General features: G+C 36.3%; 1 protein-coding gene across 11 annotated transcripts in view; it reads left to right on the top strand.

The window, feature by feature from the left end:
* Positions 1-16,950, top strand: part of BCAS3 (BCAS3 microtubule associated cell migration factor) — a 584,626-nt gene that overhangs the window by 324,386 nt on the left and 243,290 nt on the right. For all 11 annotated transcript variants that reach the window (XM_013053630.1, XM_045070195.1, XM_004747243.2 and 8 more), the window contains one exon: positions 932-1,029. In XM_013053630.1, the coding sequence (XP_012909084.1) occupies positions 932-1,029 (98 nt within the window). The remainder of the gene's footprint in view (positions 1-931; positions 1,030-16,950) is intronic.

The raw sequence follows: 16,950 nt of genomic DNA, 5'->3' as shown, positions 1-16,950 counted from the left end.
TTTTATTTTACATCAGTCATGTGCTAGACCACATATCCACACATAGACCGTCTAGTTCATGTTTTATTTCTGCCTGTCCCTAGAATAATACTGACACATGTTTAATATTCAGTAGATAGTCATTGGATGAATGAATTACTGAAAATGCATGCTTATATTGCTATAACTGGTTTTTATTCTAAGTTGCGTGTGGGTCTCAGATCTTCTAATCATACCAGTTTTTTAATCTTAATAGTATTTATCTAATACAGCTGGAAAGCGACTCTTGGCATCTATAGATTTATCATTCCTAAGCAACTTGAAATTATATGTAGTATATTGCAGTTTTGCTGATACTCTAATTGATTCTTACATGCTAATTGATAATTTTATGGTGGTAACTCAGATAATAGTGACTTTAGCTAAACCTGTGGCCATCACATTCCAACACAGCTTTGTTTTTCTATGCTTCTTATCATACATAAAGTAACTTTCACTCAGGATTGTAAGGGAGTTCTTCAAAATTTCAAATCTAATATATGCTGCCTTTTATGGTGGGTGTTACGAGGTATGGTGCTATTCATGAATTTGAAAAGTATCAAAACTCTTCAGATTTGTCCCTTGGAAATATCATGGGTTTTGGTATAAAGTATTTTGTTTCCATTCCCATCCTACTAAATTTATCCCTTTCAGTTAATGTCAATTTTTCAACCCCTTAAAATCTATTGAGTAAATTACACAGAGGAGAAGAGGTCCAGAGTGTAGGAAATATTTGCAGTGCATTAGATTTGTGCAAGAGTTAGGGACTGTGGTTCCCCTTTTTGTCTCGTTTTAGAATGAATGCTTCTTTAATGGATTGGCCTATTCCAGCATTCCTGATTTAAGGTCTGTTGCAGCACGCGGCAGTTTTGATGCTGGTAACATATGTGAATTAAATTAAATTGCCTTACAGGATCCAGCCGGTCCGCTCTGACCCAGTCAGCATGCCAGGGTCATCCCGTCCAGTCTCTGATCGAAGGGGAATTTCCACCGTGATTGATGCTGCCTCAGGTAGAAACCACCTCCAAAATGTGTGCCTGATAGTTGTGCGCATTTTAAATTTCTTTTCCTGCACAATGGAGAGAATGATATTTTTTGCCTTCCTCTTTTTGTATGTTTGTTTATTTTGGGACGTGCGTGCATGTTGTGCATGTATACACGTGTGTGTTTGTTAAAACAATACTGTGCCTACATTTGTTGCTAAACAATGCCATGCATTTAAGTATTGTTAAGGTTGGTGAATGATGCGGTGGGGTTGGCACTTGATTAAATGTAATGAACACAGTATTGAAGGCTACAGGGTTGATGACTGTTTTGCCTTTGATCTCTCAAATGTGGAGAAGCAACCTTGACAGAGAACGTAAATACAATATATGGATTCAATTTACTCAACCTGTTGAGTATCAAAGGGTCTGTGGAAGTAGAGAGTCCAAATGCTGTAGCTTAAATGGTTTTATTATTGAAAGCATAAAGTTTAGAAATTCATTAACTTAACTTTTAGTCTATCTATCACAGTTATTAACCTCCTCTCCTTGGAGCCAAGCCATGGATATGTACCATTAGTACCTGCGAGTAGATCTTTGCCTCTGTAGGTGATGGTTGCTGCATTAGTATTATCAAACTGTTTTCTGCTGCATCTGCCAAATAACAGACCTGTTTATGACAATACATTTTTTTCATCTCTAAATGTATTGATAAAATAAGGACAGTGATGCTTTCTCTTTTGATGCAGCTGCAGAGCATCTGAAGAAAGCATACAGCAGGGTTTCATCAAGAAAACGTCTCTTATGAGTAGAATTATTAAATACTCGGCATTAGCCAAACAGTTGAGTCAGAGAGGATTTTAATCTATAGCAATTTCAAAATCCCTGGAGACTGCTGATTTGATTGAGGCTTAAACTGTGAAAGAAAATGGAAACAAACACAGAACTGATTTGTGAAGGTCACTTTTAAAAGACTAAAGCTTCTGTTTCTGATTCTGTGTCTGGATGTATTTGGAAGTTTTGAAAGCTGAATGGTTTTGTACGTTTTCTTAGTTTTCCGATTCTTTGGTCAGTGGATTGTACCTTGTGTCTGATTTAGCTGTCCATATCCAGGGCTGTGCCTTCATTTTTAATGTAGACTCTTACTTCAGAGAGCTCATACTTGCCCCTCTGCGTTCTCTCGGCAACCATGGTTCGTCCCCTGGAAACAAGCACAGAAATGTGTGAAGTCTCTATCCTTGCTCCCCTGAATTGAATGAAATATTGAGATGGGCAACTTAAACAATACATCTTTTTGATAGTTTCAGTCTGAGAATGCTAACAGATTCCGCTCATCTGGAATTATCATTTAACCGTCGTGAATCCTGGCAGCGCTGTATTGTAACCTGAAGTTTTTGATTCAGGATTACAGTAGTAGCCTTTGTTGGGGGGTTTCAACATTCTCAGACTGCCATAGTGTGAATTTTTGAGTCAAGTGACTCCCAGGCAAGTGAAATACATGTCACTAAAGCAGTTACTGGTGTTATGAGAAGTTGCCATATTCAGCACTCTGCTCTGAGGTAATACTACATATTTATCATGTAGCACTATCTCAGTTTTAGCTCTTTGTAATAAGGTTCCAGATAGGAATTTCAGTGAGCTCTTGGCAACCATCATTTGATTTAAATCTGCCGTAAGAAGAATTTTTCAACTCATGTTTGAAAAAGGAACTAGATCTTTGTCCTTGATTTACTTATATTTGCAGCAGAGACACAGTGTAGGAGATTCTAGGATATTGTTCTACAGCTGTGAGCTTCTGCCCGTAAGTACTAATCTTTTGAGTAGAGAAAGGACTTCTTGGTGACTAAGCTCTGTTGTTATTTTTCTAAGCCTATTTTCATTCCAGAAAGCCAGAGTTCCTTTCTGAGACAGAGCAGTGAAATGTGTGTGCTGCTTTCTCTAACTTTGAGCTAAAGAAACCCCATAGATGAGGAATTGGATTGTTATGAAATAATAATTCTCTGCTTCTCAAATGGTTTGGATCCCTTTTGTTCAACACATTTTTTTAAGTGAGTGAATAATGTTTTGTTGGGGAAGCTTAATCTACTTTATCTAATAGGACCACTGTTCTAATAGACTTACTTTTCATAAGTTAGGAAGCTGAGAGATTAAATGGTTTGGGTTCCTTATAAAAGGAAATTAATGGGAAAATTCTGCTTCAGGTTCTTCTATTAAAGGAGTCTAATAAATTTGTACAAGTGCTCATGAACCAGGAAGTACTTCTCTGATTATGACCTGTGCGTTGGAGTTAGCTACATATGCTGAAGATGCTTTTCTGGAGTTTTGATTGCTTTTGCTTGGTGATATGACTGCTGCAGCACCTCCTCTTACTGGGCTTCACTGCTTTGTTTTACCTCCATGCAATTTATACAACTAAATGTATTGCCTTTTTAATTGTTCCTATGGCACCTTTTATAACTGTCCTTCTATTTCCAGTGACAGCTCATTCTCTGTCTAAACTAGTGGTGGCTTAATTAGTTTTCATTAATTGCTTTTCAGAGGCATAGAATTTAGAAATTTAATGTGATATGATTAAATCTTTTGACAGTTGTAACACACTTCAGAATGAAAGTATTTTATTTTTATAACGTGGGCCAGCCTGTTATGTTTTAGATATCTATATATTTATCTGGCAGTGTTATTCTATTGAAACTGAAAGCTAAGAAATTTTGTTTTTATAATTTCTTGATCATCTAGTATGTCTTTTCTTCACTCCTTCACAAAGAAGAACATTCCCTAAATTACGTTATGTTTTTCTTAACTTCAGTGATTTAGGCATGGCATAAATCCTATGCCTTTAAAAGTCAATGAACCAGCTTATTACTGTCTCTGTATAAATATGTGTATAAATATTTGTAACTGCTTCCTAAGGAGATGTCATTCCTGTAACATTTGACTTTTGGTGATTCAAAAGGGTACTATCCTACTTAAAATTTTGAGTTTAGGTAATTATGAGATGTTCCCTTCTGGACTTAAGGAGAAGACCATTCTGGAAGGATACTTTATAGAATTTTACCCTTATATCTAGGTTACCCAGAATAAAGAAGGTTTGAAGGAACCATTCCATTTTTCATTAACATCGGTGTCTCTGAATCATAGATAACGTTTCTAGACAAAGGACTTTTTTTCTCTGTACATTCCTTTTGGTTAGGTATCTGAGAATTTCTTCTCATTGTTTGTTCTTTATAACATGTGTCCTTTTGATAAAGGTGTAGGACCTCTGAAAAGAAAGTAGAAAGATAGCTGGCCATGCCTCATTCAGACTTTGTTTCCCACCTCGGTGACTGATCCTGTTGTTCCAGACTTGTGAACTGTACCTGTTGGGTAACTTAATAGCAACTCTCAAGTGGCTTTGGAGTCATCCAGACAGAAAGCCTAGAAAGATCTAGTTCATCCTAAGTTTGTTTCTCTTCGTTTGTGGCTTTACTATAGCAGTTGATGTTTACCAATAAAGAACTCAAAGCATCTGAGATTGAAAGACAGACTTATTCCTGGCTCATGTGAAAGCAGACACCTTTGTCCAACTCTACAGAAATAAACATTGTATAGAAAAAACATTATTGGAAGTGGTGGGGGCATCATTTATGTACATTCCTATGGAAGATGATAGTAGGAGAAGGAAAATTGAGACAGTTAAGTAAAATGAGTTCTTACACTTTAGAGCAGGCTTCGATAAATCAGGAATTAGTGTTAAAATAAACTTTTCTATAAGTAGGGACAGAGTTCTGGACTCAAGAGAAATATTATTTTTGTTGTACAATTAAAGAAATCTAAATAATTTCTAAGAAATTCATTAATCCAGAAGATACTTTTTCAGCACCCAGTTTTTCCCACTATCAAAATATTTGTTTACTGAAGAAAATGAGACACTTAAAAATGCAAATTGGTTTGATTCAGTTGATTTTATAATGATTCATTTATGCCTGCTTTGACTGATTTTATAATGATCATTTATGCCTGCTTTATGTACTTAGCATTTGGTGCATCGGACATTTTAAAAAACAAAACAATACTTATTTGAGAAGTACAATTGGGTAGGCAACGAGGAGCTTATTTAAGTCAAATCTCTGCTGGAGGGATGTTCATATAGAGGCATGCTTTTATTTTACAGAGATTTTTGTGAAGTGCTGAGGGAAGAATATTCCAAGGGATTATATTTCACTGTATCTACAGTTTTCATTCCAATCTGAGGCGGAAAGACTTAGTTACTGTGTCTTAAAGCCATCGAAGACACAAGAGATGCTGGTGGTAAGAAGCAAAGAGATTTGTAAGAAACACCATTTAGTCATCCAGTGGTGAGGCTACTTAATGCCATGATTTCAAAAACTAGAGTTGAATGACAAAACCATGACATTGAAATCATGGCCTTGAACATTTCACCGAAACTTTCAACAGGTGTTATTTCCTATGTATCTGGTCTTCTCTGCATCTGTAGAAAGAATTTAAGATTCCCAGTGCAAAAAAATCGTTTTACTTTTTTGGGCAGAGATGTGTTCGTTATTTCTTAAAATAATTCTCAGATATGAGAGATAATCAAGTTCTTTAGAAATTTTGACATATTTCTTTGCATACATGATGTGGTTTTCATTTAGTAGACTTCCAGATATTCTTTGTGATTATAAGGTGACGAAAAGCCCAGGCATACTTGTACCTTGAGTATTCAGAGCCTATGTGGGATCAGTAAGAGGATTATGGATGAGGGCGAAATTAAAAGAAGGCTTAGTCGTGACCTGTGAACAGTCCCTCAGAGGGGAAAAAGGAGGTCAGTAATTTTACTTTGACACTATTTATTCTTGAAACAGTTAACAAATATTCAAACTCAGATGTTAAGATTGGCTTTTTTTTTTATTAGAAAAGAGAAAGTTTATGCATTATTTCAACTCTAATCTGATGAACACCTACTTGTCTGTATAGAATCAAAAATTTTTTGTCGAAGGTGATCGGCCTCATCCCTCTCCTTCTGATTTAAATATTCCTCTCATTCTTTTTTTTAATATTTGTAGGATGTTAAAAGATGAAATTCAAGTTAACAATGTGGAAAATTTTAGCTCAGCACAATTAAGAAAAAAAAAAGATTGCCCCACTTGAAGATGAACAAACTGTAAAGAGAAGTAGAAGAAGCTGTTGGGAAAGCTTTTTTTCTGATGACACATTGCTTCTTTGAATAAATCTTTGTGTTAACTAAAACCTCGCTTTCTCTATTGCAAGCATCAAGTCCTTGACATGGCTTTAAGTTTTTCCTAAGCGTTTTGAGAAGCAATTGATGGAATTCTCCCTTCTGTTGATATACTGGGGTACCATATATTTACAAGGCGTTTTTTGGCCAAAAGACCCAACTTCTCTTTTTTGTACCTTTATTACTACATCTTTAATACAAGGCCAGACTGTTTATGCAGTCTGTTGCTGGAGACCGTAGTGGCAGAGGGACAATATTGGGGGCAGTATTAGAATTTGTTTAAGTCTGAACCGGGAATTCCATTTGTCTTAGTGACATTAGTGTCAAACTGTTAGTGCCACACTATTTTAAATTGTGTCCGAGGCTTATGCTTATAGGTGCCATCTATAAACTTAGAAAGAAACAAAAGGGTCTCTCCCCATTGAATATGTAAGCCCAGTGAGCAATTAAAAAGCAGCTTGGGACCTCACCCGGGCAACTAGTCGGAACCAGAGCTCATGATAGTCCCCTGGATATTGTTGAAAACTGTCAGAGAAAAGCTAAAGCAAATAATCAAAGTGAAAATAATTGTTCCCGGGGAAAGTCTTGTTTTGAAAAGTTGGTGTAGTGGAAAGAATAGAGTAGTAACTTAACAAATCTTTGGTTCTAGTCTTAACTCTGCCTGTAATTGCCTTTTTGGTAAATTGCTTTGAAACCCAAGGCTTTCTTCCCATAAGAAATGAAGGAATTGAAGTAGATTATTTCCAAAGCTCCTTCCAGGTTGAAAAATCTATCAGTGTGTACTTTGGATCACTTTTGAGGAATTTTTTTAAGTTAGGGAGGGTATAATTTACATATAGCAGAAATGTACATGTCTTAATCATAGAACTTGATGTATTTTTATACCTGTATGTATCACTACTCAGAACAAATTAGATTATTTCCATCATCCCAGAAAGTTCCTTCATGCCCTTCCAGTCAATATACTACCTTTGACCTAGAGATTATCACTATGACTTTTATCATCATAAATTAGTTTTGTCTATATTGAACTTCATGTAAATGAAATTATCTTATAGATACTCTTTTGCATCGGCTTCTTTTATTTAACTTAATGTTTTCGAGATTCATCCACATCTTACCTGTGACACTAATGCATTTTTTTACATTGCAATATAATATAAACATAACACAATTTATATATCCATTGCCCTATTGTTTTCAGCTTTTAGCTTTTTATGAATAAAGCTGCTATAAACTTTCCTGTACAAATCTTTTTTTTATCAGATATGCATTTTTTTTTTTTGCATGTGAAATCATAAATTTTAAGCATATACCTGGGCCTGGAATTGCTGGATCACAAAGCAGGGTCTTGTTTACCTTTATTAGGAACCTCCAAGAAGGTATCCTGAGACAACTATACCATTTTTCATTCTTAGCATGGTGTGGTCCACTGATCTCTGAAAGTTCCCAGGACACTTTGAAGGGGTCTGTGCGTGAAAACTATTTTTATAGTAATGTGAAGTCATTATTTGCCTCTCCTTTTTTATACTGCATTGACATTAAGTCCAGATGGTGCATAAGCAATGGTAGATAAAACTGATGGTGTCTTAGCATAATAAAAGCAGGGGCACCAAACTACGCTTGTAGTTGAAGGTATTCACTCATAGTTTAAAAAAAAAAATACCCAAACAGGGGCACCTGGGTGGCTCAGTGGGTTAAAGCCTCTGCCTTTGGCTCAGGTCATGATCCCAGGGTCCTGAGATCAAGCTCACCAGGGAGCCTGCCTTCCCCTGTCTCTCTGCCTGCCTCTCTGCCTACTTGTGATCTCTGTCAAATAAATAAATAAAATCTTAAAAAAAAAAAAAAAGCAACAAACCCAAACAAACAAATTACAGTTTACTTACAATGTTGAGGACACTTGGGTGATGCAGTCAGTTAAGCATCCAGCTCTTGGTTTCGGCTCAGGTCATGATCTTCGGGTCATGAAATCAGGTGCCATGTAAGGCTCTGCTCTCAGCTCAGAGTTTACTTGAGATTGCCTTCCCTCTCGCTCCTGCACTCTCTCTCAAGTAAAGATTAAAATGTCTATATATAGATACGTATATATCTATATATCTATAATACGGGGCTCCTGGCCAGCCCAGTCCTTAGAGCCTGCAACTCTTGATCTCAGGGCCATGAGTTCAAGCCCCATGTTGGATGTGGAACCTACTTAAAAAAAAAAAAAAAAAAAAAGAAGGGCGCCTCGGTGGCTCAGTGGGTCAAAGCCTCTGCTTTCGGCTCAGGTCATTATCCCAGGGTCCTGGGATTGAGCCCTGCTTTGGGCTCTCTACTCAGCAGGGAGTCTGCTTCCCTTCCTCTCTCTCTGCCTGCCTCTCTGCCTACTTGTGGTCTCTGTCAAATAAATAAATAAAATTTTAAAAAAAAGAAAAAAATGTCTATGATACAGTCAAAAACATTTGTTGAATGGGCTCAATAGCTGACTGGATGCAGGAGAAGAAAGGATCAGAGACTCAGAAACAAGTCAAAAATTATCAACCCGAAGTGGAAAAAGAAGAAAATAATGAAATAAAAAGAACTCAGTGTGAGGAGTATGGGGTAGAGTTAAATTGTCTAATGTATGTGTGATTGTTACACATGGATGACAAGGAGGGAAATGGCAAAGAAATAAATGAAAGTCTGAAAATTTTCCAAAATTAGTTAAAGATATCAACTCTCAAAGTTTCAAAAAGCTCAGTGTACCCCATAGAATAAAAACAAAGAAAATCATACCTAGATATATCAGAGTCAAACTATTGAAATCCTGAAATCTTGAAGCAATTTTAATGTACTGTTGGCTAATGTACTGTTGTACTATTGGCTAGTATTTTTGTGAGAATTTTTGCATCTGTGTTCATCAAGGATATTGGTCCATACTTTTTTTTTTTTTTGATGGGATCCTTGTCTGGTTTTGGGATCAAGGTAATACTGGCCTCATAAAATGAGTTTGGAAGTTTTCCCTCCATTTCTATTTTTTGGAACAGTTTCAGGAGAATGGGAATTAATTCTTCTTTAAATGTTTGGTAAAATTCCCCTGGGAAGCCATCTGGCCCTAGGCTCTTGTTTGTTTGGAGATTTTTGATGACTGCTTCAATCCCCTTACTGGCTCTGGGTCTGTTCAGGTTTTCTATTTCTTCCTGGTTCAGTTTTGGTAGTTTATATGTCTCTAAGAATGCATCCATTTCTTTCAGATTATCAAATTTGCTGCCATATAATTGCTCATAATATGTTCTTTTAATCGTTTGTATTTCTTTGGTGTTGGTTGTGATCTCTCCTCTTTCATTCATGATTTTATTTGTTTGGGTCCTTTCTCTTTTCTTTTTGATAAGTCTGGCCAGGGGTTTATCATTCTTATTAATTCTTTCAAAGAACCAGCTCCTAGTTGCATTGATCTGTTCTATTGTTTTTGTTTGTTTGTTTGTTTCTATTTCATTGATTTCTGCTCTGATCTTTATTATTTCTCTTCTCCTGCTGGCTTTGGGCTTTCTTTGTTGTTTTTTCTCCAGCTCTTTTAGGTGTAGGGTTAGGTTGTGTATTTGAGACCTTTCTTGTTTCTTGAGAAAGGCTTGTATCACTATATATTTTCCTCTCAGGACTGCCTTTGCTGTGCCCCACAGATTTTGAACTGTTGTGTTTTCTTTATTTGTTTCCATGAATTTTTTCAATTCTTCTTTAATTTCCTGGTTGACCCATTCATTGTTTAGTAGGATGCTCTTTAGTCTCCGTGTATTTGGGTTCTCTCCAAATTTCTTCTTGTGATTGAGTTCTAGCTTCAGAGTGTTGTGGTCTGAAAATATGCAGGGAATGATTCCAATCGTTTGATACCGGTTGAGACCTGATTTGTGACCCACACTCTGATCTATCCTGGAGAATGTTCCATGCGCACTAGAGAAGAATGTGTATTCTGTTGCTTTGGAATGGAATGTTCTTAATATATCTGTGATGTCCATCTGGTCCAATGTGTCATGTAAGGCCTTTATTTCCTTGTTGATCTTTTGCTTGGATGATCTGTCCATTTCAGTGAGGGGAGTGTTAAAGTCTCCTACTATTATTGTATTACTGTCGATGTGTTTATTTGGTTTTGTTACTAATTGGTTTATATAGTTGGCTGCTCCCCTGTTAGGGGCAAGATATTTAAAATTGTTAGATCTTCTTGTTGGAAAGACCCTTTAAATATGATGTAGTGTCTTTCCTTATCTCTTATTATAGTCTTTGGCTAAAAATCTAATTGATCTGATATAAGGATTGCCACCCCAGGTTTCTTTTGATGTCCCTGAGGCAATTTTAAATGTTTCTGTATTTCTTAGGTTTATATTTGGGTGAAGGTTTAGAATTTTGACAGAATTAGGGTAATTCTTAAATTTCTTTGGCATCCTGAGGTCCCCATCTCCCAGTGATCTAGGAGGAATCTTCAGGATATTCACCATTTAGATAGAAGTAAAAAAACAGAGAACCAATGTTTATTGATAAACAGCTTTGTGCCCAACACTGCTAGGTGTTTTTACATGGCTTGTCTCATTTAATCATATTTAATTAGGATCACAGGTCCATTTCAGAAATATGCAAAGCATGGGACCTACAGACACCTAGCTCCTGATACTTAGAATTACTTAAAGTGCATTAGGGTGACACCTCAGATAAGTCCAAACCTCTTTTTACCCTGCCTGATCAGATATTCATTTCAAAACATTGTATGCTGAAATGAGCCACGTGGGAGTTGAAGAGAATCAACTATTCAGGTGGTGAAAATGTGTGAATGCAGCTGGCAGATGAAGTTCCAGTATGATGAATTCCCAGCTTGTCCTTATTGCTTCAGGCAACAACTGACAGGCCTGACTGGTCATTGGCTTTCCATTTCTGGCATTGATAGGACTGAAAATTCTTAGTGTCACAGATACTTAAAAGCTGTCCCTGTTATCGTGAATACAAACAGTGCTGGAGGGTCCTGATTGCACAGAGATGTAATCAATATGGTCCAGAGTTCTTGACCTGAACCTATAATTATCTGGATGTTATAAAGGTAGCTTGTTGTTACAGAAAATGCTTATATTCAGAACTTTGTGCTAAGTTGTGAATGGAGAGAAGAAAAATAGGAGCTTTGTCCTTCTTCCTATACTTCACAGTATTTAAGAGGCTATCATAGTAATCACAGAATAGGGTATTCTTATAGGATTAGAACATTGTATTGCCAGGATTTGGGGAGCTGAAGTTTAAATCTTGCCTCTGATGTGATCCTAATATCCTGCAAAAAGTTGTGACTTTAATGTTTTGTGACTGTGAATTTTTGAATACCAAAAGAGAATTTTTTTTTCATTGATCTAAGGACCTGGATTTGAAGTGCAGCTTTAAATAATAACACATTTGAGTTTGATATTTTCCGGAAGCTAAGCGTATGGTGAAAACAGAAGCTGGGTAAGCAGATATTACAACATCCGTGATTATCCCTGGGAAGGAGTGAATTGGAGATAGACTGGTAGCAGTTCTTAAGTCACTGTCTATGCTGATACTTTTAGGTATATTGAGATCGAGATTAATTTGCCTGCAAAAACAGTGAAAAAGAGGCATGAATTACTTAACAGGAGATGTGGATCCTGATAGCTCTGTCACTGCTTGGCTTAAAATAACTTTGGTTGGCATTATTATTGGATTACCCTGTGGATAGGATGCCTTGAAAAAGAGGGGGAAGGTAATGTCTTATAATAGAGGGCTCTTTAAGAACAAGGGCTGGCTTTATGTTTCTCATGCTTGGTAGCGGTGCTTGCCACAGAGAGGAAAATCAATATTTGTTGCATTGTTGACAGAACAGATGAACAGGAAAAAGAGACAGAGGGGGAAACAATGAGAGACTCTAACTATAAAGAACAAAACAGGGTTGATGCAGGGTGGTGGGTGGGTGATAGGATAGATGGGTGATAGGGATTAAGGAGGGCACTTGTCACAATGAGCCCTGGGTGTTATATGTAAATGATGAACCATTGAACTCTACTCTTGAAACCAATATTGAACTGCATGTCAACTAAACGAATTTTTTTTTTAAGCGTAAGGCTTTAAATATACCATAAACAGATTAAAATTTAATAATGCCACATCTTTATATCTCCATTACGTCACTTAAACTTAGCAAACGTGATCTTGGCTTAGAGTCCTTTATTAGACTTAGCCCTTATGTTTATGGTCACTGTTTCTTTGTTTGAGCCTTTGGTAAACTGTGGGTATCTGTTGGAATATTTGGCAAAGTATTTCAAGTCATCTTTTATGTCATTTTTTAAAAAGCAGCATTATGTTTAAGTAGTATGTTTCTCATCTTTGAGAGCTTTTACATCATCAGATAATAAAAATAAAGGAATTATGGCCCTCAAATCACTTACGTTTTGTGTTTCTAGGCTGGCATGTGAATTTGTGTTTTAAGGTTATCTTTATAAAGCATTCACTGTAGCAAATTCCCACTTTCTGGAATCTATGGTCAAGCCTGGCAAAAATCCACTTAAGGGAATGGACTTGTTTTTGTTCTGGCAATACTAGGCTAACTTTCTGACATAACATTGTATGGTTATTTGGGACTGCCTTTTAAGCTCAGCCATTTCATACATGAACCCAGGATATTAGCGTATAAGGATCTGACCTAAATTCCATTAAACCAGAATATTTTGTTGAAGAATTGCCACCGTTTTGGTAATGTCATTACAGTTCAATGACTTGTACTGATGTTCCAGGCAGCCCTGCAAAACACAGTGTCTTAAGTCTTAAACTGGTTTTGCTTTGGTGTGCTAAGCATATTGGAAAGATCACAGTTATTCTATAAATGCTCCGTGTTGAGATCGGAGGGAATACCAAAGTTACACTTGCAACTTGAATTCCCCAGTTACTAATCCCTTTTTTAGATGAGTTTATATACCTTTCAAATGAGTGTTTGCATGAATGGGAAGAGAAAAGACTTTTGTTTCACCCCTCTGTTTCTCTCTTCCTAAAGAGATCCCTTACAAGCATACATACTAGTCCCTTTGACATTCTCCTGTAGGGCTGACTTTTCCATTTTAGCCATGAGTGAATACCTTTACAGAAAATTTTTAGAGCTGTGGTAGGATCCCAGTTCCTGAAGCAGGCGGCCTAAGCTAGAGAGACCTTAGTAAAATTTTGGTATGGTGCTTGCAACTTTTCATTTGCCTTGAAACCTGTTCTTAATTTTACTCTTTATTCCTATTCACCCTGTTGATTAAATTAATTACTTTCTCTGCTGTTCTTAAACTTTTACTGTTGTGTTTATCGCCTCATATTAAAGTTAGTTGGATACCATTTCCCATTCTCGACTGTGAGCTCATCTTTTGTACTCCCCACAGCACCCTGAATGGCTCTGACATATAATAGGCACTCAATAAATGTTAATGAATTCAACATTTCAGCATGGAATATTGAAACCAAATTTTTGCATTTGACTAGACACAGTAGTTGCCTTCTAGGAGAGGAACTGAGCGGCTAGGAAACAGAAATGAGAAGGAGACTTTTTTCTTTCCCACTGTAGTCTTTTAGAACATGTGCATGCTTTATCCATAAAACATAAATGAAACTCTTTAACACCAAACATAGTTTTCAGCATTTGAAAGGTTACCATTGCAAGTTCTTTGTTTGTTTATACAAATGAAGAAACTGAGCGTAAGGGATGTTAAAGAGCTTGTCTATTTGTCATATAGCTCATAGGCGGTGCAGCAAGGATATAAATCTCTGAAACCTTAATTTTTTCCGGAATATTAAACAGCATCTTGGCCACAATTGCCTACCTTGATTTCATTCATATGATTAGCAAGTAACAGCATTATATCTGACCTAGGAACTGTCCTTATTTATTCTTTATATCATATACTGTGTACATCATAGAAGTCAGTAGATACAGCGCCTCCACTCCTGAATGGCATGTCTATATTAAGGGGCCATTGGTCAGGCCTCTTTGATAAAGTTTTGGTGACTGAAGACTGTTTCACCCATGACTCACCTAGGTATCCCGGCTGCTTGCAGAGAAACTCTTCACCTTTAAGCAGTAGACATTTATTTTCAGCTAGGAAAGCCACTATCAATCAGGTAATGTTTTCTCAAGCTGAAAAAGGCTTTCCCTAAAGAATAGTGATTGCCCAAGGTCACATTTCTTTTCTACTTGTGGGCAAATGCAAACTAACAGAATATTAGTGTTTGAAATTCATAATTTATTCTATATTTGGGGATAGAAGAGAGGGAGGCAAAGTGATTATACTTCTCTTAGAATTATTTTTAATTGATTTTTCAAAATATGAATTAAAGCATAAAGAAGCTAAAAATGCCCTGATCCTAAATGGACCTGACACCTTGATCTTCTATCATGGCATAACATATAAGTGGGGATTCCCAAAGGACTTTTGTACACTACAATATTTATTACTATAAAGATCTGGGGGTTCTTCATCCCTTTGAAACTTATAAGGGTGTTCAGATCCCATTCACTGGACTTGTGTTTTCACATGTTTAAATTATTCTGGTTTGTTTTGTATAGTTTATTCAGAAATAACTCCCACTTCAAATTCTGAAAAATAATATTTCGTCCTCCAGTAAATCTGGAAAGAAGAACTCAGCTCAAATGTGAAAGTATACTTGAGATATAAGTGTATTAGCTTGCTTTTCTTGTCCATTAATGCATGGGAACTATAGGGTCTTAACCAGCCCACTGTTTTTTCATCTGCAAAATGGTAACTAAACATTTTAGGCCTCTGTTTTTTCATCTGCAAAATGGTAACTAAACAGTGACTTCTATTTGGTTGATATGAAGAAAATACTAGTAAACTGAGAGGCTCTAGATTGGGACCCTGTCACTTCCTGCTATTGATGGTAGAATTTTCACTGTAGTTTGTTCACTGTGGTTTCAAGAATAAACATTACGGTTTGTTTTTGGTTCATTATTGGTTTTTTTTTTAGCAATATAGTCTTAAGAATAAAAAATATTATTAAGGAACATTAATGAATACAGAATGATTAACATTCACAAAAATAGCTATATGCAAATTATTAGATGCCCTTGTCTGAGACAAAAATATTTTGAGGTTGTGACCATGAAAATTGTCATAATTTTGAATTACGTGTATCCTTACTTCTGAAGAAAACCTAACTGGATTGTGTATTTTGGGAAAGTTGTAATGTTAAAAGACAATAAATAGGATATTTAACATCTTTATTTAAATCTTGAGTTACATGCAGCCAATACAGGTCTGTATTGCATATTAAATTTTATGTAAAATGAATAATGTTGGTTTTTATAATATTTGATTGCTCAATATACTGTGCTAAGTACTTCACATACATTATCTTCTTTATTCTTCATAAAATTCTCATGAGTTTAAGGTATTGTTATACAGTTGACCCTTGAACAATATGGGGGTTAGGGGCTCTGAACCCCTCTGTGCAGTTGAAAAGTGACATATAATTTTTGAGTCTCCTAGAAGTTAATTACTAATAGCATCCTATTGGCCAGAAGCCTTCCTGAGAACATAAATAGTCAGTTAACCCATATTTTGCATGTTATTTTTTAATATACTGTATTCTGGTAATATAGTAAGCTAAAGAAAAGAAAATGTTACTAAGAAAATCATACGGAAGAGAATATACATTTATAGTACTATATTCTATTTATAAAAAGAAATCCATGTTTAACTGACCCATGTTGTTCAATATTCAACTGTAATTCTTTTTTTTTTCTTCAAAGTAAGGAGCTATGATTCAGAAAAATTACATACACTGTACTACCTTCCACTTTGGCAGTGCCATATGAATTTCTTTGTCATGAGCATGTTTTATACAGCTCTTTATTAAGGAATATATATATATATATATATATATATATACATATATTAAAGATTTTATGATTTATTTGTCAGAGAGAGAGAGCGTGTGCACAAGCAGGGGAGCAGCTGAAGTTGAGGGAGAAGCAGGCTTCCACTAAGCAGGGAGCCTGATGCAGGACTCCATCCCAGGACCCTGAGATCATGACCTGAGCCAAAGGTAGACACTAAAGTGACTGAGGCACCCAGGCATCCCAAATATATTTTTGATAGAGACATTTGTAGAATAGGCAGGTGTATAGTGGAAGCTCATGAACTCTGTGGTCAAATGTAGGCTCTGTCTTTATATCCAACTAGGTGTTTGACCTTGAGTCTCTTTGTCCTCAGAAGGATTTAAGAACACCCATCTCCTATATTGTGAAAATTAGTAGATGACATTTGTAAAGCTTCTGGCCATAGTTCAGGTATGCAATAAGGACTCATTAAATGTTCTCTCCTTGTTACTTTATTTTAATGATGATGATGATGATGATGATTATGGCAATAGCTCTTACTATATCCCAAAGTTTTTGTTTTGCTGTTTTTTTTTTTTAATTTATTTGACAGACAGAGATCACAAGTAGGCAGAGAGGCAGGTAGAGAGAGGAGGAAGCAGGCTTCCTGCTGAGCAGAGAGCCCGATGCGGGGTTCGATCCCAGGACCCTGGGATTACGACCCGAGCTGAAAGCAGAGGCCTTAACCCACTGAGCCACCCAGGCGCCCCTGTTTTGCTATTTTATATGTTATGTTTATATACCTATGGGGACTGGTTATGGTATTGTCCTCATTTTATGATTGAGAACACAGACTGGGAGAAGTGGTAGATCCCATGGTGGAGGCCAGGCATTTTCATTCCAGAGCTTGTATTTTGAACTAA

This window comes from Mustela putorius, unplaced genomic scaffold (genome assembly GCF_011764305.1).
Source record: "Mustela putorius furo isolate JIRA1106 unplaced genomic scaffold, ASM1176430v1.1 tig00003962_pilon_pilon_pilon, whole genome shotgun sequence".
Lineage (NCBI taxonomy): Eukaryota > Metazoa > Chordata > Mammalia > Carnivora > Mustelidae > Mustela > Mustela putorius.
This window is presented reverse-complemented; position numbering and strand designations above follow the sequence as displayed.